Raw genomic sequence first — 26,321 nt, 5'->3', positions numbered from 1 at the left:
TCAGTTTTAGAGTGACTACATTTCTCAGAAAAGACTTTAACATGTGTACACAATGAAACAGCATGTTTGTAAAGTGCAATTTCTATTAGAAGTGATAAATAATAATTGTATTTTTTGCTCTTAAGGGGCCTCCTTGTTATCTGAAGCTCAGTAGCGCCTCTGTTTTTAATTTTTTTTTACAGTGTTCAATTTTAATGCCTCTTTTTAGTTGCACTTTACCACCTATTGCTTACGAAACTCTTTGGCAGTTGGGCGGTTTTCACTGCAAATGCATAGATTGCATCAGTGCTTAATTTGTAAAAGATTAAGTGCTGGTCCCAAGGTTTTGCTCAGACTGTGCCTGGGGTGCCGAATGCCAATCTTGTCTCCACCACCACCAGAATCCTGTACAGTCATCCCACTTCCAGAATTCCGAACGGCCCTCCAAACCTGTCTGTTCAAATAAACCTCCGGGACCTGCAAGCGCAAGGATACACTAATGAGTAATTAGCCGCGCTTTATAAATCCTGATTGATTGATTGAAGGCTGCACAAGCCTGATTCCACTTCATGCCTCTCTCATCCACTACCAGACACTCCCTGGACTTTTATCTCACTCTTGTAGGTTCTTTTTCATCCCAATTTTCTCTTTCACTGTTTTTCTGTCTTCCTCTTTTTTTTGTAGGTCGCACCTGGGCAGCGCATGCACTGCTCTGCAAGGCATGCTGTATTAAGGTATGGACTTGAAGCTCCGCCCATTCTCCGCCCATATTTTTCACTGGCTTGTGTCACTGTCCTTTGGCAACTGTGACTTTTCACTGGTCAATAGGCTTAGTTGTCCCTCCTTCGTGCCGCCTTGTCTCATTTTGTAACTTCCCCCCGTTACATTTGTTGTTAATCGGTTACATGTGTTGTTACTCGGTAGGCTTTAATTACAGCCTCCAAGCACTATTTGCTTAAATTGTTTTCTCCAGCCTGCTGCTGCAGGCAGGACACTCTCTCTCCATTGCTTATTTATTTATTAATTCATTGCATGGCACGCTCATACAGCGGAGGCCGTGCCTCTGGTTTATTTGCAGCACCTAACGCGGCCGCCAAAACTTCCCCATGCGGCACTTTCACTTTAATGGCGGCCGTGCTCTGTTCCTTACAGTGAAACCGCAGCATGGGGGCTTTTACAAACAAGCATTTGCAATCCAATTGGTGTCACATTTAAAAGAGTTTCTTAAACGTGAGACCAAATGCATTGCAAGGTTTTTTTTAGGGAGATTAGCATTCTCCAATGTGCTAAAAGAATTTTTTGTGTAAAACCAAGATTGGTTTTTACCCTCACTTGTCCAATATAATGCGTTAAAATCTCGATAGTGATGGTGTGCAGGCTTTCAGTACTCTTAATTTGTTGCCTCAACTCAATATGTCAAACGTCCTTTTGGACTTGTAGTGTGGTGTGACCTATAATGCTGTCCCCCTTCTAGAACCTCGCGAGTGACCTTTTAGACTGAGTTTTAGGTGATTGATATCAAAATGTATACCGTGTCGGTTGAAACGATAGGGCCTGTGTCCTCAGTCCTTGAGCTATCTACAGGTTCAGGCAAAGTCGAGCAATGATCTGGTGTGTACTCTGATTGGGCACCATGGACCGGCCTCCTGCTGTCTATTTTCGCTTGTTAACTTAAGTTCACGTTGTAAGGAAACTCATGGGGGGGGTAATAATCCTATGCAAATCTAATTGCGTCATGTGCAGTGAATGTCATGCCCTTATAATAATTCTCATTAAAAAGTCCAATCTCCTTTGCTACAAAAATAGGAAATAAACATAATCACAGAAGAATGTAAATAGAACATTTTTGGTTTTACTTTTTACAGGTCATCAGTTTTTTCCACTTGTAAATTTGTAGCAAAGTTCGTAAATGGCTGCAAGTGACAATATTTTTAAACCGACATGTTGAACTTGAAAATTACATTTAAAACAAGCATTTGCAATGCAATAGGTCTCACATTATGCGAGTTTGAGCTATTGGAATTCTAAACAACAATGCCTTTTTTGTTTTGTTTTGCTTTTTAAAAACATAAATAAAAGGCATTGTTATTTACAATGCCAATAGCTTAAACACTCATAAATGCGAGACCTATTGCATTGCAACAGGTCTCACATTTACCAGAGTTTGAGCGATTGGCATTGCAAATGACAATGGCTTTTATTTATGTTTTTGAAACATAATTAAAACGCATTGTCATTTACAATGCTAATAGGTTAAACTCGCGTAAATGCGAGACCTATTGCATTGCAAATGCTTGTTTACCTCATTCTCTAACTGCTTTCTAGGGTTTCTCTTTAATCTTTGACGTTTAAATAGTCTGGCAACTTCCCTTATGTCTGGATCGATATAAAGCCGTATGTGCCTTCTTGTCCGTGAGCCCACTGTAGTTCCAGCTGTCATTTCACATCAAGACTCTTCACAGCATCCTGCATCATTAATGGCATAAATATTGCTGGATGCTGGTATTTTAATATTTACACTTGCCGTTCTTGACTTTATTTTACAATGTATACATTTCACGAAAAATTTACCTGAATTGAAAAAGATGGCTGAACTCTGGCAGATAGCCCTGAAATGGTGCTGTCAGTAATGCAGACACGTGAGCCTTGTGACGTCATCAGAAGGCCAGATCCGATGCCCAAATTGCAGGGGCGCGCATAGTCTGGGGCCTTCCTCCAGTGGTTTCTGTTTCTTCTGAACGGGGTGCAGACACCCTTTCCTGTGTGTCCTGTGCACTGGGGCAGGCCTCTGAAGGGTGGTTGGACCTGCACAGACATTCACTGTTGTGTCAACAGCAAACGTTATGCATCATGGATGTTATTAGATATTTAGAAATATTAGAGTAATCATCCATTCTGATGGATACATCTGCCAGTGGATTCCTCACCTTGTGAATATCCCCTGCGCCAGCATTCCACGGAACTTTTCTTCCCCAGCATTCCACGTCGACGTGGGCGACGTCACAATACATCGGCTCCGCACGCGACTCCGTGCGACGTCATCGGAGCCATAAGAAGCCCACGTCGGCGTGATGACGTCAGTTCCCTTTTTTCCGCGCCGTCGACGCGCAACGGTTTTTTCCCAGTGCTCTCTAGATACTTTGTAGTCTAGTGGTGTATTCTTGTTAAAATCGGTATGTCTTCGACGAGGAAGTCGGGCTTTAAGCCCTGTAGGGAGTGCGGAGGCCTGATGTCCATGACGGATCCGCATCAGAATTGTTTATGGTGTCTCTCCTCTGATCATGATGTGGATGAGTGCGGGTGCTGTAGGAGCATGAATCCTAAAGCACTGAAGGAGAGGAAGACCAAACTCTTCATGAAGAAGATCGGTGAGGAGAAGAGAGGGAGGAAAAAGGAGAAGTCCAGGCGGGAGTCTTCGACTTCGAGGTCGTCGAAGTCGAAGAAGCACCATAAGAAGAGGAAGCATTCTTCTCGGCGTCGGTCCTCGAAGTCTAAGAGGTCGAGGTCGGCTTCGCCTCGTCGACGTCAGAGCAAGGTCTTGTCTCCTTCGCCTTCTCCGGATAAGTCTTCGAAGTCTCCCTCTCCGAAGCGGACTCTGGCTCGTTCCCCGACGCCGTCGCCGGCGCCGTCCAAGGCTTCGACTCCGGGTCGGGTGGAATCTGATGTGGAGCAGGAGCAGGAAGAGTCTGTCCCGGTGCCTGATGACTCCGCTGTTCCGGTGGAGGATTCGGAGGAGCCGACGCCGGTGGCTCCACAGGAGGATACAGGGGCAGTTCCTTATCCCCAATTCCCGGCTCCAGGTACGGATCCTTCGGGATTTCTGAATGCCATGTATGGCATTTTTCAGAGAGCATCCTTCCCATCCGGAGCACCAGCAGGTCCCGTGGGTCCGATGGCATTTTCTCTGGGAGTGCCGCAGCAATACGCTCAGGCTCCTTTTCTGCCTTTTATGCCGATGGCGCCTTCTTGGCAGTTTCCGGCGCCGGTTGGGAATCCGGCTCGACCTCGGATGGATGGTCAATCTTCGGAGCCTTCTTTGACGCCGAGGCCGGCTCCATCGACGCCGCATCCGGCGCCGTCGACTCCACCTGTAGCGCCTCCGACGCCGATGCCTTTGGCTCCACCGACGCCGCGTACGACGTCGACGACGCCGGCTCCCCGGAATCGATCGAGGTGTGAGGCCCAAAGGGTTTTGGAGGAGGAAAGATTTCGTGCTGAGGTGGAAGAAGGTGAGGTCGACTCTTCTTCGGATGAGTTTGGAGGTATAGAGGTAGCAAGTGGTTTGGATACCACCCCGGAGTGGGAGCATGCTTCTTCAAGGTCTTCTCCACCACAGGAATTGGCGCCCTACCATGTTGTGATCAAGAAGGCCGCGGAGTTGTTAGATCTGCAGCTGCCCTCTGTGGAGTACAAGTCCAATCTGCTCACAGAGGTGTTGCACTCCCCGACGTCGGCTTCGGAGCCTTTGCTACCTTTCAATGAGGCTCTCTTGGAACCAGTGTTGGAGGTGTGGAAGAAGCCTCTATCAGCTCCAGCAGTTTGCAGGCAGGTGGCAAGGAGATACAGGGTTGCGCCAGGAGACCCGGATTTTTTATCCGCGCATCCTTCTCCGGAGAGCCTAGTGGTGCAGGCTTCATGTTCTAAACATGCTTCGGGTGCTTTCCCCCAATCTCCTGCTGATAGGGAGTCAAAGAAGGTTGATCAGGCGGCCAAAAAGTCTTTCTCCTCAGGAAGTATGGCGTTGAAGTCATCAAATGCTACGTGCTTGCTGGGGCGTTATGTTCATGCCCTGATGGACTCTATAAAAACTCTGGCCCCTAAGTTACCTGAGGGGGATAAGTCGTCCTTTATGGAGGTTGTGGCGGACACTCAGGCAGCTGCCAGGCAGGTGATCCAGTCTGGGCTGGATACGGCGGACTCTGTGGCGAGGATTATGGGGTCGTCCATTGCCGCAAGGAGACAAGCTTGGCTCCGTTCCTCAGGGTTTTCTGCAGATGTCCAGGCCACGCTGGTGGATCTGCCCTTTGATGGACAAAAGTTGTTTGGGGAGAAGGCAGATTCTGCTCTTCAACGTTTTAAGGACAGTAGGTTAACGGCGAAGTCCTTGGGTCTGCAGGTTCCTGTGAGAGGTTCAACTTTCCGTAAGGCTAGGGGATTCGGAAGGTCATCCTTTCGCTCCTTCCGACAGCCACAACAACAGCAGCAACAACAGCAGCAAAATCCCCTCTATCGTTCCTATAGAGGGAAGCAAAGGGGTCGGAGAGGTTCTGGTCGTAACCCCTCTTCTTCCTCCTCCTCCTCTGCTCCAAATGAGGCTTCAGGGAAGCAGCCCTAGATCCCCCATCCCGGATCATGTAAGACCTGTGGGGGGTCGGGTGTCCTACTTTCTACGGGGTTGGAAATCTGTTACAACCGACCTTTGGGTTTTGAACCTCGTAGAGACTGGGTACGCCCTTCCCTTTCGGGAGTTTCCTCCCCCTTACCCTCCTTGCCAAGGTTATTGCTCGGAGGACCACCTGCTTCTCCTGCAGAAAGAAGTTCAAGCTTTGTTTCAGAAGGGCGCAATAGAGGTGGTTCCGGAGCAGGAAAGGGGTCAGGGATGCTACTCCCGGTATTTCCTGATCCCCAAGAAGGACGGCAGATTGCGTCCGATTCTGGACCTCAGAATCTTGAATTTTTACCTGAAACAGGAGAAGTTCAAGATGCTGACCCTTGCGCAGGTTCTTCAAGCGTTGCAGCAAGGAGACTGGATGGTGTCGCTCGACTTGCAGGACGCGTACTTCCATGTCCCAATCCTGAAGTCGCACAGGAAGTATCTCCGTTTTACGGTTGGGTCGCAGCATTATCAGTTTGCGGTCCTCCCGTTTGGTCTTACTACTGCACCTCGAGTCTTCACAAAGGTGATGGCAGTGGTGGCTGCTCATCTCAGGAGGTCGGGGATTCCGGTTTTCCCCTACCTGGACGACTGGCTTCTGAAGGCAGAGTCCCCAGAGATGGTGCAGCGTCATCTGCAGGTGACAACTCAGCTGTTATTCGACTTGGGTTTTTCGATCAATGTGCCCAAGTCTCACCTGGTGCCCTCTCAACGCAACCTGTTTATAGGGGCAGTACTGGACACTACTGTGTGTCGAGCATTCCCTCCTCCTCAAAGGATTCTCGACATTCAGGAGATGGTCCCTTTATTCCACAGTGGAGCGGTTGTTCCAGTTCTGAGGGTCCTTCGCCTGCTCGGTCTATTCGCTTCCTGCATTCTGTTGGTCAACCATGCACGCTGGCACATGAGGGCGCTCCAGTGGTGCCTCCGCAAGCAGTGGTATCAGCACAACGGGGATCTCGGGGAGTCGATCAAGATCTCCGGAGAAGCTGCAGCGGATCTGTCTTGGTGGAGCGTGGAGGGCAATCTGTCCCAAGGAAAGCCTTTCCATCTACCTCCATCGGTGGCCACAGTGATAACGGATGCCTCCACCCTAGGGTGGGGGGCTCATCTGGGGGATCTGGAGATCAAGGGTCTTTGGTCTCCAGAGGAGAGGTTGTTTCATATCAACCTTCTGGAATTGCGGGCGATTCGTTTGGCACTCAAGGCCTTTCTCCCTTCCCTTCGCGGTCAGTCAGTTCAAGTCCTGACGGACAACACGACCGCGATGTGGTATATAAACAAACAGGGAGGGGTAGGGTCTCTTTGTCTCTGCAGAGAGGCCCTGCGGCTGTGGTCCTGGGCTCAGGACCATCGGATTTGTCTGATGGCAAATCATCTGGCCGGGGTGCTGAACGTGCGTGCGGACAGTCTCAGTCGGCAGTTCTCCGCCGACCACGAGTGGAGGCTCCATCCGGAGGTGGTTCGTCACGTCTTTCGGACGTGGGGGACTCCTTGGGTGGACCTGTTTGCCACCCGAGAAAACGCGCACTGCCCGTCATTCTGCAGTCTCCAGTATCCGATGCAGGGGGCGTTGGGGGACGCGTTTCAGTTGAGTTGGAGCTCACGACTCCTTTACGCGTTTCCTCCCATACCCTTGATTCCTCGGGTTCTGAGGAAGATTCGCCAAGACCGGGCCCAAGTCATATTGGTCGCCCCGGACTGGCCAAGAAGGGTGTGGTACACAGATCTTCTCCACCTCTCCTCGTGCCCTCCGCTCCGTCTCCCTCTGAGGGCAGACCTCCTCTCGCAGTCGGAGGGGCAGGTTCTACACCCCCACCTCCAGAGCTTACACCTTCATGCCTGGAGATTGAACGGGGCAACCTGAGTTCCTTCTCTCTCCCACCTGATGTGGTGGACGTTATTTTATCGGCCAGGCGACACTCCACCAAGTCCATATACTCCTACAGGTGGTCTAAGTTTGTAAAGTGGTGTGGAGAGAGGTCCATTGACCCTTTAGAGGCTCATCTTTCTGATGTGCTTCAGTTTGCTCTTTCCTTGGCTCAGCAGGGCTGTGCGGTGGCCACGGTTAAGGGCTACCTTTCGGCCTTGTCGGCATTTCTGTGCCTTCCAGATCAACCTTCGTTATTTAAATCTCCGGTTGTTCTGAGGTTCATCAAGGGTCTTACAAACATGTTTCCTCCCACTCCATTTGTAATGCCTCAGTGGGACCTTAATCTTGTCTTAACCTTTTTAATGGGGTCCCCATTTGAGCCTCTTCATAATTGTCCTTTGAGGCTGTTGTCCTTTAAGGTGGTCTTTCTTGTAGCCATAACCTCGGCAAGGAGGGTAAGTGAGCTTCAAGCTCTTAGTTCCAAACCTCCTTTTCTTACCTTACATGCTGAAAGGATGGTTCTCAGGACCAGGGCTGCTTTCCTGCCAAAAGTTGTTACTCCTTTCCATTTGGGGCAGTCTATTACCCTCCCTGTTTTTTATCCACCCCCTCATCCTTCCAAAGAAGAAGAAAGACTCCATCGCCTTGACCCGAAGAGGGCTATGAGTTTTTATTTGGACAGGACCAAGGACTTTCGTGTTGATGACCAGCTTTTTATTGGCTACGTTGGTCGTTCTAAAGGTAGAGCGGTGCACAAGCGCACGCTGTCAAGGTGGATTATACTGACCATCAAGATCTGCTACGCCTTGGCTGGTAAGACTCCTCCTGAGGGTATTCGTGCTCACTCTACTAGAGCTAAGTCTTCAACATCTGCTCTGGCCCGGGGTGTTCCTGTGGCAGATATTTGTAAGGCCGCGACTTGGGCCTCCCTCCATACTTTCGCAAAGCATTATTGCTTGGACTCTGAGATGAGGAGGGAGGGCCACTTCGCGCGCTCTGTCTTGCAAGACTTTCTGGTATAGGAAGGTGGACACCCTCCTCCGGGAGTGGGGACTGCTGTGGGAATCTATTCACAAGGTGAGGAATCCACTGGCAGATGTATCCATCAGAAGAACAAGTTACTTACCTTCGGTAACGCTTTTTCTGGTGGATACAGTATCTGCCTGTGGATTCCTCACCAACCCACCCGCCTCCCCGTTGTCCACCTTTTGTATACCATGAAATTGGTCTTGTTTGAAATGCTTATATTTTCTCTTGTACATTTGTAGGTAATGCTTGTTTGATTAGCATTCCTTTGTTTTGTATGCTATGTATATGTATTGGTTTTTCTATATACTGTGTATACTTGGGATTGTCGTTGGTTCACCTGTTCGCCTCGAAGGCACGGAAAAAATGGGTGGAACTGACGTCATCACGCCGACGTGGGCTTCTTATGGCTCCGATGACGTCGCACGGAGTCGCGTGCGGAGCCGATGTATTGTGACGTCGCCCACGTCGACGTGGAATGCTGGGGAAGAAAAGTTCCGTGGAATGCTGGCGCAGGGGATATTCACAAGGTGAGGAATCCACAGGCAGATACTGTATCCACCAGAAAAAGCGTTACCGAAGGTAAGTAACTTGTTCGTTTGAAGGATTCCAGAACACATTTAAATGAAGAAATTTCACATTTTTAAACGTCATTTTACGGAGAAAACGTTCATTTTTCTTATGTAAAATGCAGTCAGTTAACATCACTTTGAATCGTCACCAAATGTGCGTATATATTTTTTTACCAGCTGATAAGCCTCTGAGGTTAGAAAGATAAAAGGGCTCATGTTTGCACGAAGAGTTAGTAATATTTAATACGAGTACAGTTACTTAAGCCATGCATCACTCTTTTTTTGTGGAAGTAACATCTGATTTCCTGCTAATAATCTTGTGACCCCCCTGCCATTTCTCATAAGTGAGGTCCTGTGTTAATCTAAAAGAAACTGTTTTTGTTTTGATGTTGCATGGTGTTGAAAAACAAACCTTTCCCTACCTGATGTCTGTAATAAACTCGAATACATCACCCACGCAAAAAAATAACAAGCATTGGCATAGCCAATAGATCTCGCCTTTGGGACCTTATAAGTGTTTAGCCATGCAACACTTGATGTTGTTGCACCAAGGATATTGTGCTGGATAACTAAACACTTATGGTCCCAAAGGTGAGACCTATTGGCTATGCTTGTTATTTTTTTGCGTGGGTAATTTATTCGAGTTTTTATTACAGACATCAGGTAGGGAAAGGTTTGTTTTTCAACACCATGCAACATCAAAACAAAAACAGTTTTTACTGTGCCCTTAAATTGTTACCTGCAAGTGCCAGGAATTCTAAAATGTGTTTTAAGAACTGTTATTTATAGTGCTAGGCCCTAACTTAATCACTTATTTCTTGTTGATGTTAAATGACTCCGACAAATACAACATATATAATATAATTCCTTAACACTGATCTGTTTCCATGTTACATTTCTAAGTGCTGTGGTCCCAGAAAGTTGCTGTTTGATCAGTTGTTCCGCTATCCCACATACTGAGTTGCAGGTGATTTTTCTTTCTTTGTGCATGCCTTTTAATCCTTTATTTAACTGTGGAACAAATTGATGCTGAGATGTAGAATACTTTTGTTAACCTCTGGGATACAGGTGGGGCATAGTTACATCTTAGGTTACTATTGAAAATGCAGTATTAACAATTTGGTAGCTGGCACTGAAACTTCCAGGTCATATTAAAAAAAAAAAAAAAATCATGGATATCGCTCCGTCTGAACAAGCTTTGTTGGACGTTCTAGACCAACAAGCTAAGTGCCCATTTAAGCAAAGACGTTTCGTTTGGAAAAGCATTTGGAACAACTGGGATGTTTAAAGAACCCCTCTGTACATTTCGTCCTTAAAGGGGAAATCTACTGCTCAGTTTTATGTCGGAGACTAATAATGACTGAGGCAGATCAGGATAGACCATCACTGGCGGTGCTTCTTTACATGCTTGCTGCATTTTATACTATTGATCGTTCTGATGCTACAGAGAGCGAGGGACTTGGATGAAGCCCTAAGATGATTTGATAATTTTCAACAGAACATTCAAATTGAGTGTAGGTATGGTTCAATCTCCAATTGCTAGTTTAACATGCAGAGATCAACAGTGTTTCTTGTTATCCACCACCTCTTAAAGGTCTGTGTATTTAGCAATTCAAGGGGTGGAGTTTCATAATTATGCAGTTGATGTGCAATTGTTTTACCCGCGGTAATTATGAATAAGACTTTAACACTGGACAGTTATCATCATACCTTTACTTATTAACAAAAAAAAGAAACCTATTTTGCTCATTTTAAATTATAGCATATTTATAGATTTTATTTCCAGATTTTCTGTTTTTATGCCGCTCCCCGTTTACGTTAAGAAATATGCTTATAAAAATAGGCTATATGGAAAGATTTATTAATGTGAAAGTCGAATAGCAGTTGAGGCATTCATAATAAGGAGCATCTTTTTTTCTTTTAAAAAATACATATCCTCTTTTAATTACAACCTTTAACTGGCTAATCATACTGCCAATTTTGGATCGGGCACACCTGCCAACTCATCCCATGTTGTAGGTCAGGTTACGGTTCTGAGATAATTTTTGCTCAATCCCCGGTAGCTATGGCACAGCATGTCCTTGAAGCAGGTAAACTGAAGGTCAACCACTCGACCTTGGAGAAAAGTTCTAGTAACTGGGTGCCAGGAGGGGTCCGTCATTGTGAGTCCTCTTCTTCCAGCAGCAGTCAGAAGTCAGTTTTTTTTTTCCAGCAGGGCCTTCTTTTTCAGATGCAGTTTTCCAAGTCCTGGATTGTTCAGAGGAGATGGTGGTTGAGATGCCAGATTTATCCTGTTAACAAGCCAGTGACTGGAGAAAATCTACCACCCAGTACAAACTATTTTCTTGTTACACCCTACCTCCTTTTGCAGCACTTCCTCTTTGCTTTACTATAATCCAAGTTTCGAAATGGCAGGATATAGCAGTGTTGGTGCACATGATACTTGAATAGCAATATAATCAACAAGCAATCTGACTAGAAATTAAAGTCCATAATCCAAATTGAACAGTCTTCCAAGGACTTGTTGCAGAGGCCTAATGAACAACCTAGTGTAAGAGAAATTTCAAGGCCGTTTTCAAGTAGCCAAGTACCAGGTACTCCCGGGCAGACTTTATCAAGGCTGCAATATAACATAAACGGTCATTATGTCTTTGTGTTTTTTTATGTTGTATGAACAGCAGTAAGTAAACATTATAAAAGATGGGAGTGTGAAGATGTTAAAAACGTACCTAGATTTCGTGTATACGTCTGAAAAGAGAAGGGTATATGGGAATGTTGATAGGAAAGGGAAAAGGGGAGGCAAGGAGAAAGATTTGAATACACGGATGTGTATCTAGATGGTAAGAACACCCGTCAATAAAAAACGTGATTACTTCAGTTTTATGTTGACCCTCTCATAAAAAGAAAAATCTCAATTGAAAACAGGAGAATATTATCTAAAAAGAAAGTTATTTACACCAAGTGTTTTTTCAAGCAACCAGCACTGGGGGTGATAACGGAGTGTTGTAGAAAATTACTACCCCAGATGCCTGCTCAGGATATGTGAGCAGACATAGAAATGATGGGGTGACCAATGTAAATACCATGCTATACCCGATGGATTTGATAGATGTTGTCCACATATTTGAAATTCCTAAAGTAGCCATTCTCATACATGAAACTGAATCAGGAAATTCTGATAGTGGAAACCCAGTGTAGGGGAGTAAGGGAGGAGGGAAGGAGAAAACCGTGACATTAGGTTTGTGCCCAGATCATACAAATGGCAAAAGCATAAACATAGTAACGAGTTAGATGGTACATACAGCATTCAACAAGGTAAGGAAGCAGTTTAATGACAACTGACTTTCTTGATCTCTACATTAAAGGGGAAGGAAGTTGAATTGGGTCCTAGGGGTTCTTGGTTCATAACCAAAAAGAATCTAATTATGAACAAGCCGTCCAAGTTAAAAGGACCCCTGCAGATACAAGGAATGTGTTCATCAAAACAATGAACATCATGTAAAATTGGGCCCCAAGTCCTTCTATCTAGACAAAAGTAGGAATGCTTGACTGTCCAAATTTGATGAACTCAAGCACTATGAATTACTACTGCGACTTATTTTAAAGTCAAGCTTCTAGTCAGAACAATAAATACCTATTAGCCAAAGGAATATAAAGGTCGTCAACGTTATGGGATGAGGTGCAAAGCAGAAAATAGTCCCAGAATTAGCAAAAAAAAGAATGTAATATAGAAAACTGCAGTATGCTAAAAGTTAACATTAACTAGTGAGTTCGAGGAAAAGACTGTACTTATAATAGTTTGAAAACAGAGGTATGATATAGTTGTCATAGCTGTATTAAAACAAAAGTCGGACCCCAATTATATAACCCATAACTTTGTGATAGATGTAAATAAAAGGGGGTGCCCCAAAAACTGATAGTTAATGCAGTTGGTATATGTGAAAAAAAAAAGGACAGAAAATTGGAAGTGATGCAATCTAATCCCAAAATGAAGTCGCACTCAACCAAAATTTAGCACTGCAACATTTTGTGCAAGTGTTAAGTGGCATGGTGAGCATATGCTGCAGAATAGATCCCGGGAAATAGAATGACCAAATGTAACCGTGCTCTGTAGTGGGAAAGATTAAAGCGTGAGAAAAACAAGGCACCATGTTGAAAGTGGTTCAATGGAATAGAAGAGGGACTTGCATTTCCAAAAATAAAAATAGCAGAGCCAAGATACTGGTAGTAACCCAAATTGACTTGAATAGGGTATTATAAAAAGGGGTAAAGTTGTAATGGTCTGGAAATGAGATAATTTAAATAGAGTTTGGTTGAGCTGTGTACAAAGGAACACATAAAATGGTCATAGCAAGTAAAAACTACATTTCAATGAAAAGACTATGCAATAAATAAAATAAAAAATTGTTCATAATGTAAAGACCCAGGTCCGAAAAGAGGGACATCTATTATAGTTACAAATAAATATAATGAGTTAAATACATGATTTCTGATAGCGAGAATGATACAAAGGTAAAAGCAGAAAGTTCCAAGAACTTGTGTAAAAATCATTTGAGGGTACATACTTTCTCTTAAATGCCGAAGCTAAATCAGCACAAAAATAAAGCAGATATAGTACAAAGTCACAATGGGAATGTTGGGGTGTTAGTAAAGAAAATACATGTCAATCGGTATAGTTGCTTAGTAAGAAAACAGTTAAAAAAAAAATACAAACATTACTGTTGTGGAAATATGGGATGCATGCAATTCCGGGGCAGGAGCACAATTCGTGGGCCAGTGATTCCTTCAGGTAAGGGCATAAGCAGCAGGATTCCCCAGCCCATGTAAATTTCCATCTTTGGGCTATTTCCTCTCCCCATCAAATATACTCCTTCTCAATCTTAAAAACCTTAATTTATAGGATTTTTATAAAGGGAGTGGCAGACAAAGTTGCCGAGTCCACTCACCATAGGTGACTACTACAAATCCGTTGTGAGTCTTGGATTTTAGAATGGAAATATTATATTTTACTGATTTATTTTTTATTTTTATGGCCTTGCGTAGAAGGCTTCTAAATGAGTCATATGAGATCTTCAGAGACCAAGGGGAGGTCACTTGTAGTTCGGTCAGAATCGTCCAAGTCGCCTCATGCCAAGGTGATGAAGATAATTTGAACGTTAGTTGGCCTAGATGGAATTTGAAAGTGCCAGCATTTGCTTATCTTAGTTTGAACCACAATTTTAATAGATTGACCCTCTGTGCCAATATTTGGTCTGTGAGGCCGAATTCTAATAGAATCTGACATTCCCTGGAGGAATTAAGAAGCCAGAAGATTTGTTGGTATAACTTTGATTGGTTGGTGCTAATTTAGCCAGTGCCCAAATTTGTCAGGAAAGGCTTCCAGGCCTTATACGAGCGAGGGCAGGAACTTGGCTTTTATAATTCACAATAAAGGCAGTAATGAAGGGCCTGTGAGAGCAGACACAGCATAACACAGCCTGGTGGCAATCCCTGCTGCTCGTTTTCGCAGGGCTTCCTTGTGATGACAGGAGATGCCTGAGGCCTGAAACTAAATTCCAAGATATTTATATGCAGTTGTCTTGTTGATGATGTGGTCTCCAAATTTCCACGACCAAGAGGGCCGCTTAGGTAGCCTTGTAAATGTAACTATTTTCGATTTTTCTAGGTTTATTTCTAGCCCTTTGGTGCTGCAGTACATAACCAGTATACAACCAGGATATTAAGTGAGGCTTGCCGAAAAGTCTAACAGAACTGTATCATCAGCATAATACATGACGGATAACGGTTGATTATTAAGTCTTGGGGGCACAATTTTGGATTTGTGCGAGTGGGTGATCTGTCCGAAGAGGGTAGGTGATAAAACACGTTCCTGTTTTAGCCCTTTGTTAATAACAATTCTGCTAGATAAGGTGCCTTCCTCACTTAGTTAAACTTGCACCCAATTGTTTGAGTAAAGTGTGATAATAGCATTAAGTATTTTTGTCAGGAGACCCTGGGAGCTTAGTTTTTGCCACAGCCTTGACCAATCAATGCTATCAAAAGCTTTTTTTATAGTCTATAAGCAGGCATGTAGAGCATGCTTATTGGCTTGTTTTGAGTGGATTTGGAAGGCCAGTGCTGGTAAGTTATCTGTGGTGACTGTATTTTTTGCAGAATCCATTCTGGAACCATGGAATTACGTTTGCTTGAGAAGCCCAATCCTGGAGATCTGTAAGGACTAATAAGCCAAAAGATTTAGCGTCTACATCGAGCAGGGCTATCAAATGATAGTTCAATGAATCAGCCCAACTTCCCTTTTTATGGATAGCGACAATATATGAGCCCTGCCAGGACAGGGGGTGCCAGCTTGGTTAGCAAAGCAGTGTCAAAAACACTGTTCATTCCGCCCCTCCAGAATTGAGGGATTGCTGTGAAGATTCCTCTGGTCAAACCGTTCGGTCCTGGGGCGTTGTTACTTCTTCCCCTGATGTTGATCTTTCAAATAACTGCAGGATTAGACCAAACAGGGCTATCCCCCATTACTGGCAATGGCTACGTTTGGCAGGTGTTTGCACGCTTGGGATAAACTGGTACTACTTGTATGGTATCCTTGTGAGTGCTGTACAGGCCAGCAATGATCATCTGAGCTGAAAATGGGAAATTGATTGGAAGGGCCTGGACACCTGCAGTTCTAGTTGTGTGTGTTTTCCTGGGGTTACCTAGCATTGATCTGGCCGATGGCAGAGTTGATCCTGGATTATTGCCTGTTGGCAGGTGTTGTGACTGATGTAAAGAATGTGGAGCTGCCAGGGTGGCAATGTCAGGAAATCTTGTTTGAGCTCAGCCCAGTTGGTATGATGGATAATAGCTGATGTCGGCTGGCCAACCCTATTATCCAAAGGAGATGGTCTGGTATTTGTTGTAAATACAACTTGTTTTTTCATGAGCAAATTATATAATTTCTTCCCAATTCTGATGGACTGCACCATGCTAGTACTCTTTTTATTCAGTGTCCTTTACCTTTGACGATTCTTTTTGGACAGCCATGGTGTAAAGACTTCTTTAATGTTGGGACCAGTGCTAGAAATTCATTGTGAAGAACTGAGTTTTAGGATTGACTTTGCATCCTCCGAAAAAGGCTTGCTCGGCTTCTTTGTTTGTTGTATATGAGGGTACTCACATTGCTGAGAAACAGTTGATGGATTTCCTGTACGATGTTGCACATTATCAGAACTAGGATCTGTATTGATGTGCACGTGGAGTAAGGGAGAGCATGGTCGTGGATTTTTTGGGTTCTCCAGTTGGTTTGCCAAGTGGGCTTTCTTTTCCTGCCTCTACATTCCTGGCAGCATGGATGAATGCCTATGAAAGCTTGCAATGCATATCAATCATGGTAATTACTACATTGGTTTGAGTGCCTGTATTTTACTCGAGTAGCTTTGACTTATTGGGTGCCACAGCAGACTTCAGTGCTTCAAGAATGTTACTCATAGACGTCAAGATGGCAGGGGCCTCTTCTACTTTAGATATGATTTCTTGGAATTAGTTCAAACATATTATTGGTTATGAAGGGGATACAGTTGCTTGGGCTTTACTTATTAATGCATTCAGACCCTGGAGTTTTCTTGGAATTAGTTCAAACATATTATTGGTTATGAAGGGGATACAGTTGCTTGGGCTTTACTTATTAATGCATTCAGACCCTGGAGTTTTCTATCTAACCTTTTCACGTGAGAGCTTAAGGCCAGTGTGTCTGTTAACTGCTTTTCCATAATCCGGCATTGTCTGGTGAGGGCTGAGATCATTACATTTAGTGCTGCCGTAAACTCATACCAATTAGAAGAATGTCTTTTATAGCCTATGATCTATTAATTTTCACCTCAGTTGAAGAATGATCAATATATGGCTCTTTAGAGCTTAAATCTGTAAGTTTGGTGTATTTGACATAGTAGGTGCTCTTTGCCTTAGCCTCTGAGGCTGCGCCGATTTTCGCTGGATAGGTTTGAATATCCATTGTTAGACTTGGATCTGCGTGGTTGTTAGAAAGAGCAGCTGTGATGATAGTGGGAGAATACGCGGTTGACCTGATGAGAAGCGGAGTACAGTCAAGAGTAGTGTTGCTGCACTGATGCATTGTGAGGTGTTTTTGTCTTAATCCTTTGACGTAAGGTGGACTGCCTGTTTGATGGGAGGCCATCTTTTATGTGCTTCCTTTCCCATCTCGGTAGCCTGATTTATATCATATTAAACATATTGACATCATTGCTTTATAGTGATGGTAAAATTGTGAAGTTCTGAAGTGTGAATAATATGTAATTCTGAAGTGAGGACAGCGCAGTTTTCCCAAAGGAATCCCCTGGAGAGGGCAATTGATCCCCTGGTGGGGGTGGTATGCCGGAGCGTGTTGAAATGTGGTGCCTTTGTTGAGTTTAAAATAATGTTGTCTTGCTTCTATCCACATCGTTTGGCTCTTGGCGTTTTGTTCTGTAATTACCATAGGCTACTGAAGGGGCAGTCAACTGGGCTCATTAGGCAGATAGGAGTGCTGGCCGTACGTGCGTGTTCCACAAAAGCGCCATGGGTGGGGTGAATGCCCATATGTGGTCGCTTTCACCCTCCTCACTTACCTTTTCCAGGGGTGTTTGATGCACACTTTCTGAGCCCATTCGCCTGAGGGCAAAGCTGTGTGTAATTGTCTTGTCTGGGATTACTGGCTGGAGAAGGTCAGCGCAGGCGGCAGCGAATCTCTTTCAAAATATGGGGGCCGAAAGTGCAAAGGGACCAGAATCGGCAAGGAAGGTAAGTGCAGGCAGGTGGGAGGGGGGTAGGAGAGGGTGTTTACACTCTCAAGCTCAGTGAGTAGCAATCTGGAGGCGGCAGGCAAGCAGGCACCAGAGCGAGCACAAGCGGTGCCAGCCTAACGCTGGCCCGCATCCGTGCAGCTCAAGGGGCCTGCGGCCTATTGCTATCACCGCCACTCTACCACTACCCGTAATGGTCAAAGAATCCATTCTCTCCTCTTCTCACCTCCTGCCCCACGAATTCCTATCAGTACCTGACCCTGCCTGGGTGATAGGCGCTGGAACCTTAAAAGCAGCTGTCGCTGCTCAAGATCCAGATTAGTCAATTCTGAGTTGCGGCCTGCACGTTGGAGCAGGGTGGCCAATGGCTCGTAGGAGGAGGGCAGAGCAACAGAGCATGTCAGACTCCCTCACTAGGTAAGTGCAATATTATTTTTACAATTCTATTATCTCCATCCTTTCTTATTATTAAAACTATTTAATTTGAATCACTTATTAATTTGGAACCTTTTTTTAATATCTGAAAATGTAATGCATTTAGAAAACTGGGTATTTATTGAGATGGGTGTGAGTCCACCATAAGGAACAGGACCACAAACCTATAAAGTAATACACAGTTTCAATAATTTAAACCTGGGCTCAACCCCCTGGTAGCTATGGCACAGCGTAGACAAAAATGTGTACAGTGTTTAGCAGTAACAAGAGAGTGTCAAAACCTAAAGTAATAATCCCACAACCAGTTTTTAAAAGTAGACATTTTTAAAGAACAAAAATATACAATAGAAATCCAGTCACAGGAACCAGAGATTTAAGGGCAAAAGTGCTTAGAGAAGTAAAGAGCCAATCGGTAGCCACTGTTCACCATTGACTGGGACCTGCGCGTGGTTTCAGACTGACCATGATGGAGCATGGGTGAGAGACATTACATGGGTCATCCCAGTCAAAGATTTTACCATCTGACGTAGACTCTGAAATCCTCTAGTGGTGCAAGGTTGCAGGTTGTATCAGACATAGCTGTTGGACCACAGTCCCACTGGAGCAGTTGGTTTTGGCAATAAAAGCTCTGACTGGAAGAAATTCAAATTTTTGAGTCCCCAAAGTCCTTGCGTCAAGTAGATACTTTTCGCACGTTCGCCTGGTCAAGATTTCTACCTTCAGACTTTAGCCTTTTTCTTTTAATGGAGCTTAAAATCCTCCAGTAGGGCAAGATTGTTGCTGTATCCGATGAAGTCTGTTCAAGAACAGAAGTCCAAAACTGTACTCTTTTCAGACTTTCTGGAGCTGTTCCTTTTGGTCCCTTCTAAGCCTACCAGGACCTCATTGTCGGCCAGGACTCACTCCAGCAGACGCCATCTGGGCACTTCAGGAAAAAGACCTCTTAAAACTTGTTGTGTCCCTGTAGCCACACAACCCTAAGAGTGCACTACTTAGTCATGGGTACAAGTGGGAGTAGGTCCAGCCCTTCAGGTCTCCGCAGACTGCTCATACAGCAAGTCCATCTACAAGTTTAGAGGGTGTTCCAGATGAAGTGTGGGTGAGGTGCCACCTTTAGTAGGATTCACTATTGTGTGGGTGGGGCTGTCACATGCACACTCCCTAACCAATGAGGAAAAAGTTCCCAAGTTAAAATCTTCCTACTTTTACAGTACATCCTGTTTGCCTTACTGCAAACTTTCACACAGTGTACCATTCTAATTAAAATCCAAGATGGCACAACCTTTCTTACCTTGGAGATGGCTGGGGTGCCAGCTAGGGGTGTGTTTATGGAAATGAACAGCCTCCCCTCTTCATAACCTACACCAAATTGTTTTTGTGACTTGCCCGCCTTCCAGCTGGACTGGTGTCAAGCTGGCTCCATAGAGCTCAGGCAACAAAAGGCTCTTCTCTAGGACTCCCTTTACTCTTAACTATGAACGGGCAGGCCACACCTTCATCCCTTTCAGGTTTAATGAAGTTCCTGAACTCTCCCCAACTTCCCTTCCTGAGCTGATATGTCCCACACCTCACACCAAGGCATTCCTGTCAAATTCCTAAGCCATGATTTCTGCTCTGGGAGGAATTTACACTTGACCAAGGGCAAGCACCTGCAGTGCCATCTACCAACAGGCTAATGCTAATTAACCTATTGCAGGTTCAGGTAGATAAAGGTTAACTTTATAAAGGTCACTTTTCCTAAATATTCATTAAAAATCCAACATCACCTCCGATTTGGATTTTCAATAAAATTTAAAAATAGTGTGTGAATTATTCTAGTAGTGTGTCACAAACCAGAAGTAGCAGAGTTATGATTTTATTCTGAACTTTAGTTTTACATTTGGGACAATTAAAGTACTTCATAATGAAACTAGCTTTTGGGGGACTTGTCACTAAAAGTACATGCAACATTAAATTCCTGTTTAAATACTAGGCACCCTACCTTGTGGGCTACAAGGCCTACTTAGGGGTGACCTGTTTAATGTTTCAAAGTAGGCTTTCTTATCAAAAAGGTGTATTTTGACCACTTCCCTAGCATGTTTAAAAGCTGCAAGGCTAAGGCTACACAGGTAGGCCTGAAGGCATATTTCCTATATCAGCCTTGTGCATGGCACAATGTGTTGAAGTACACAGGTGATGCTTTTTTGTGTATTTCCTGCACCATATTCAATGCCCGTACTTGGAAGTTAAGTACAGTAATTAGGAGTTAGCCAATTTTACCATGTTTTAGGGGTCAGAGTACATAAACGGGGACTGGACAGCAGTGCTCCAGTTGACCGATCAAAAACCAGCAGTGTCCGTCCACAAACAATGTGAAGGTAACCACGCAAAAAGAGGCACTTTATCACAGATGTAATTAAATATGTGTTTATACAACTGGTGAAATCCAGGTTTTTTTTCTTCTTTTTTTGGTTTATAAACGTTACTTTTAAAAACCATTTCAACACCTAACTAAATTGTCACTTTAATCTTAGTTTTTTTCAGTGAAAATAGATTATGCAAATTATTTTTTAATTTCTAAAATGTGTAGGATTTTTTCATTTATATTTTTATAATTTATATTTTTATAAACTGTTCCCCCTTTCGTTATTGCTCTGTTTTTGTGATTGAAACGTAAAGCGCCTATTTTTTTCCTTCTGTCCATCTAGCTATCAATTAATGTACACGTACATGTGTATTCTTATTGGAGGGAGGGGAGGGGTGGGATTGAGGGTAAACTTTATTTATACTTAACCCTATTAACCTTCTCTATAAATGTGTATGTATGTGGATTTGATGCTCGAGTTCTACAGTCACCTGGATTTTGTGTTTGGTACACTACACTAGCCTCCTTAATACCCAAAGGGAAATGTGCTTACCTGTATTAGGAAATGTGAGCTGCTACAGTAAATTCTACACAGATTTCCTCACCTGCGTAAAACCTACTGTAGGAAAATCCAAAAAACGTTTTACAGGAAAATACAAATGGAAATTCTTCTACTTTAAATTGGAACGTATAGTTTTGTTATTGTTTATTGTAGTGCCATCTTGTAAGAAAGAAAAGTTTGAAACAACATTTTGAGAGTCTCTACAGTACTGGCATGTCTTCGTTCAGATTTTTTTAGTTCGTTAAGCCTATTTTCTCTGCGTTTGTAGGTGGCCAGTCATTCTTCAGCCGAAAGGATTCAATCCGGACAATCTACACGTCGCTCTACAATGAGCTGAAGAAGGTGGTGGTGACTGGTCGTAATGCAGTTGGAGGAACAGCACCTCACTTTGAAGAGCTGCTTTCACACTTGGCTGAACAGCTCTGCTTTTTCATCCAAGCCCGAATGGAAATTGCTGATTTCTATGAGAAAATGTACGCTGTCAGCAGCCAAAAGTTTATTAACTCCGAGGAACTGGTGAACATTTTGGAAACCATCCTGCAAAAGTACAGCTCACGGTAAGTTATTTATGTATTTAAAATTTCTGTATTTATTTGGATCTATTAAAAGTAAAAACAAAACAGTAAAAGAATGTGGCTAGAGCTTTGAAAAATCACTTATTCCTGCTCTCATATTTGCAATCCACCTTTCTCTATTCTAATGGAATATCTTTTTCATCCAGTAAACCGTGTCGGGGTTATTGAGGCATAAAATAAATGATTTACTGGAATGCAATAGTTCTCTGCCTTTACTCTCTAACTTCATTTATGTCTTCCTGTGTAATACAGCACGTAAAAAGTACCCTGAATGTCGCCACATCAAGTATTAAATGCATTGTGCCAAAGTATATTTTTAGCAACACATGCTTATAATAATACATTTAGGTAAACTATTTATTTTCCTCAAATAATGTTATATTAACTTGTTTTGCGAAACTGGTGATGCATTCTTTTTATAGCTCAACTTGTCTGGTCCCACTTCTACCTTTGTGATTAATTACAATCCTTGAGACCTACAGAGACATCACCTTGCATCAAAATCCTGTCTAGCTGCTGCCAGTTATGTAATCATTCTGCTGTGTGGTCAAGTACTGGATTAATTAAGAGCACAAGAATAAAGTCTGAATTAAAATCCCCAAATATCGCTTTAAAAATAGTTAGCAGATGGCTCCAATATTCCATTGAATCGTATGGGAAAAGGAGCTGCACTATATTCTAGTAGCATTATAGTGTCTAGTAAATTCGGTTTTCATAACTGTGCTTGTGAATTGAAAACTAGGGATCTATTCAGCATAGACATCCTTGTGGCATACCCCTGTCAGAATAGTATATCCAATAAAAATGCTAAAGTGGTGGCAGACTGAGATGATGGGCTCTGACATGAGGCTACTGGTACAAACTAGCAAATGGACTCTTGAAAATTAACTCCTGCTACTGGAAGGTGGGTGAGAATATATAGCGGCTCTAATTTAATTTTATTCAAGTAAACTCTCCTGTTTCTGCCTTCCTTTATGTGTTTGTGAGTCGATGAGGTTCTGAAGGCAGAAGGTATCTCATCCCACTCTGAAGTTAATTGGGAGTGTCAGACCAGCGGAGAGACTTGAGGTCAGAGACGCTATCAAGGCCATGTGTATGCTGTCTGCGCTATGCTGTTTTGTGGTCTTGAACACAGGTGGTTGGATGTGATCCAGCACAATTTTGCAAGGTTTTATATGCAAAGTCTGGTTTGCAACTCAGTCGGTAGTAATCATTAGTGCACCCATCCAGATAATGCCTGGTCTCCATGATGCTTCTGCATCAAGCTCTAATTGATGGCCTTTGTGTTGAATTATGTATTTTTACATGTACGTGTGCCTTTAATCCTGTATAGAATCAATCTATTCACTGGAATCTCTCGGCGACATTCCAGGTGAAACAGTTAGCTGGAGATGAGCTTGGAGGATTTGCAGTGAGATGCCAACGCGGACTTCTTTTAATTATATTATTAAACTGGAGTACTTGACCTTTCTTCGTGGCGGATCACTTCATACACACCATTTACTTCTTTGCCAGCCTCTTTGCTAATGTTGTCTGCTCCTCCCAGCCTCCTGTCTAGTGAACCACAACACTCTTAAAATATACTTTGAAACATCTGTAAACATGAAGAACTGAGCAGAGAATCTCTGAAAAACAAGATGTATCCCTTTCAGGGGGCTCACCCTTAAGCCAAGCTAAATGTAATTCTTCCCTGTTTGTATGTTATCCATGGAACTGTTTTATCATCTGCTGGTCTGCTGAAAAAGGCCAGGAGTTGATTTCCAATCTCCTTTTGCCAATTGTCGTTTTTTTCTTTTTTAAACATATCTGTAATTGCCCCCTTGATTCTTTCCATACCCCCTCTTTGCCCCATGCACAAGTCATAGTCCCAGAGAAGACTCTGATTTATTTTCCAAGTTTGTCTGTTCATCAGAAGCAGTGGGTCAGCATCAGGGCGGTGGATCCCCTTCTCACCTCTTTCAACCTGCTTAATCGCCTCTTTCTTGCTTAATTTCGTTTTTCTTGTTTTTGGGAGGGACGTTGGGGGTGGAGGGGGAGAAGATACTTCTTGCAGCATCTTTCCATCTCTTTTCTTCTATTTTGATGCTGCTGTTTCAGAATCTGTGGGCAGGTAACCCTTGATACTTAGTATGGCTTCAGCTTCTTGAGGTGCTTTGACCTTGCAGTGTTGAGAGTTCAAAGGAAAGACCAACGAAAATGGGTGTTCTAACTGGTAAAGAATTTCTTGTTTCCTTCTAAAAATTCCCTAATCAGTCCGAACTTGTGCCATCTTTTTAGAGAGCTAGCAGCTAGATCATTTTTGGGGGTCAACTTGTGTCCTTCGAAGGTTATAGTGCGTTCATTACGAATTAGCCCCATGATCTCTTCTTTTTCTACACTGTGGAACGGTGCCTTTTGGCGACCAGCACCCAGGACATGGTTTCCAAAGGTTCTAAGTTACTTGGTCTAGAGGCAGGCCCTCGAGTGTCTTCAGTGGGGCACTCTCGGTGACCCAAGCAGGCCCCCCTAAATTTGCTATTGGTGCTCTCGTTTCAGAACACTTGCTTACAGGCCCACCTTGAATAATGCAAACCTGTGGGCATGCAACATTCTCTTTCAGTCCTTTGGTCCTCTGGACTCGGCCCTGACATCAGCTGCCCTACACAAAGGCTCCAGTTCCCAGGGCCTCTGCAGTTGAAGCCTCTTTGTCATCTCTGCAGTGATTCCCCACTTTTGAAAATCAAAGTAAGTCCACCCTGGTGTCATTGGTCCAAGCCACCCGTCAGCTTAGTAGCTCCCAATCCCCGAAATGCATGGTGGCCCTGAGTAAGGTGCTCTGAGTATGTCTCTCCCTCTGGGCCTAAATAGCCGACAAATCCTGGTGCTTTCATTCAGATTCAGTAGGCTTATTCTGATTTAATAAGCGTCGCATTTACACAATCTCTATTTTTCTTTTCCCTTTTCCTACTTTAATTACACCTAAATTATTTCTTAATAACTCGGTTGGTTAGCATATTAACTTGGGTATATAATTTCATTATAAATGATTGCTAAGGGGGAAAGAAAAGATAAATCTAAAGATTAAGAATGGAAAAGAGTAGTAAAAGAATAAAAGGAAAGACGAAAATTGAGTTTTTTGGTTCAATCCTTTCACTGTTTATTTATTTATTTTTTTTTATTTTTTTTTTAAAAACCTTTATTTGTGCATCTTAAAAGAACAAATACGGGCCTACAACCGTCAGGCCGGCCACGATACAATGAAGCACTGATACCCACATTACATCCCCCGTGCGTCAATGGTCAGGATTAACAACGAGTTATGAGTCACATACTGGAGATATCTTTGACACCCGGGGAAGGAGAAGTGAAGGTTAATTTTAAGTTTTTAGATTATTTTATCAAAGAAAAAAGTCAATGAAGGATAAGAACAAAGGAGATTCGAGTCCGCAAGATAGCCTCATCACACGGGAGAGCAGCAACATCAGTAAGAACAACAATGGAAGTAAAAAACTCAAACAGTGAGGCGGTGCCGAAATATAACAGGATAGTCACATGAGCAGGTACGCACCCCTCCGGAGCCGCCCCCACTTGATCCACCCCACACCCGGACCCCGAATCGAAGAAAGTAGAGCGCAGAGACATAGAAGAAAAAAGGCCCATAGAACTAATTAAGAACAGAGTATTATCCCCCCACCCTACACCAATGCGGAGGCTACGGCCTACCCCCCCCCCCGACATAGTGCCTGTCGCCCAATGAACCCGAAATATAGAGAAGAGAGAAAGTGGGAATAGAGTAAAGAAAATAAGAAAACAGAAAAGAAGGTGAGGAGGAGCCCACGGGACACCAGAGCGCCCCGAACCATCAGCCAGTCATGGCCCCCACACACTGAGAGCCCACTACTCCAAAAAACGGCATGCGAAGATACCATGGCACCACAGTGTAAGCGAATGGATACAAGTCGCGATGAGTGCGCGCAAAACAGACATACAGTTCCAGTCCCAGGCCAGCCCGTCCATAAACCCTGGCAATAGAAGTCAGTCTAGCCCTGGCCCGATCGCGGGCGTGGGATTAAACCAGCCCCTGCATGAAGGCCCCGTGTCCCGAGCAGACAAAGACAAGATGGCCGCTCGTGAAAGGATGGTGAAGTAGGATCACGAAATGGCCGCCAACCATCGGTTGAGGTCCCTCTTTGCACCACATAAAATCCAAACCTGGCAATTAAGGTACAGGAGTTCCACAAAAAGTAAGCCGTGGACCACCGCGGACGGTTCCACGACGCCGTTAGGTATCGCTCAACAGGATAGTCCAGCGGACGCGGCGAGGCAGGCAACAATGAGGCAGGCAGCCATGACCAGGGGGACAAAGTGTCCGCAGTTGAGGTGTAGAGCGGTGTACCCTGAGCGCCGGGAGCGCCAGGTGAAGGCATCAGTGTAGTACAGTCATACATCGCCGTTGCGTCCCCGCAAGTGGACAAAAGCACCGGGAGATCCACGCCCTGTAGATGACAAACAGTGCGCTCACGACCCGCAGCCGACAGTATGGGGTCAAGCCGCTCACTCAGCGCTTGCAGGCCAGCGCACATCTGTAGTTGGAAGTCCCGCAGGGCAGCCAGAACGGAGCCGCATGTCGGCGGAGGCTGGGCCCCCACAGCGGCAGCAATCCGGGACGGCACCGTGGAGCTGGTGTCCGTAAGAGGGAGGGCGAAGTGGGCAGCGGGCGAGACCGGAGTAGCACCCCCCAGCCTCGAGCAGGCACTCAGCGCCATGTTTTGCCGCTATACGGTGCAATGGCCGAGGGGGGGGGGGGAGTCGTGGCAAGGAG

The 26,321-nt window shown here is 44.3% G+C and overlaps 1 protein-coding gene across 1 annotated transcript in view; it reads left to right on the top strand.

Annotated features, from left to right (window-relative positions):
• The window catches only part of KICS2 (KICSTOR subunit 2), a 71,153-nt gene that overhangs the window by 30,572 nt on the left and 14,260 nt on the right, over nucleotides 1-26,321 (top strand). The window contains exon 3 of the mRNA XM_085653405.1: nucleotides 21,214-21,502. Within this exon, the coding sequence (XP_085509531.1) occupies nucleotides 21,214-21,502 (289 nt within the window). The remainder of the gene's footprint in view (nucleotides 1-21,213; nucleotides 21,503-26,321) is intronic.

This window comes from Triturus cristatus, chromosome 4_1 (assembly GCF_964204655.1).
Source record: "Triturus cristatus chromosome 4_1, aTriCri1.1, whole genome shotgun sequence".
In the NCBI taxonomy this organism is placed as follows: Eukaryota; Metazoa; Chordata; class Amphibia; order Caudata; family Salamandridae; genus Triturus; species Triturus cristatus.
Note: the sequence above shows the minus strand (reverse complement) of the source record. Positions and strands in the feature narration are given on the sequence as shown.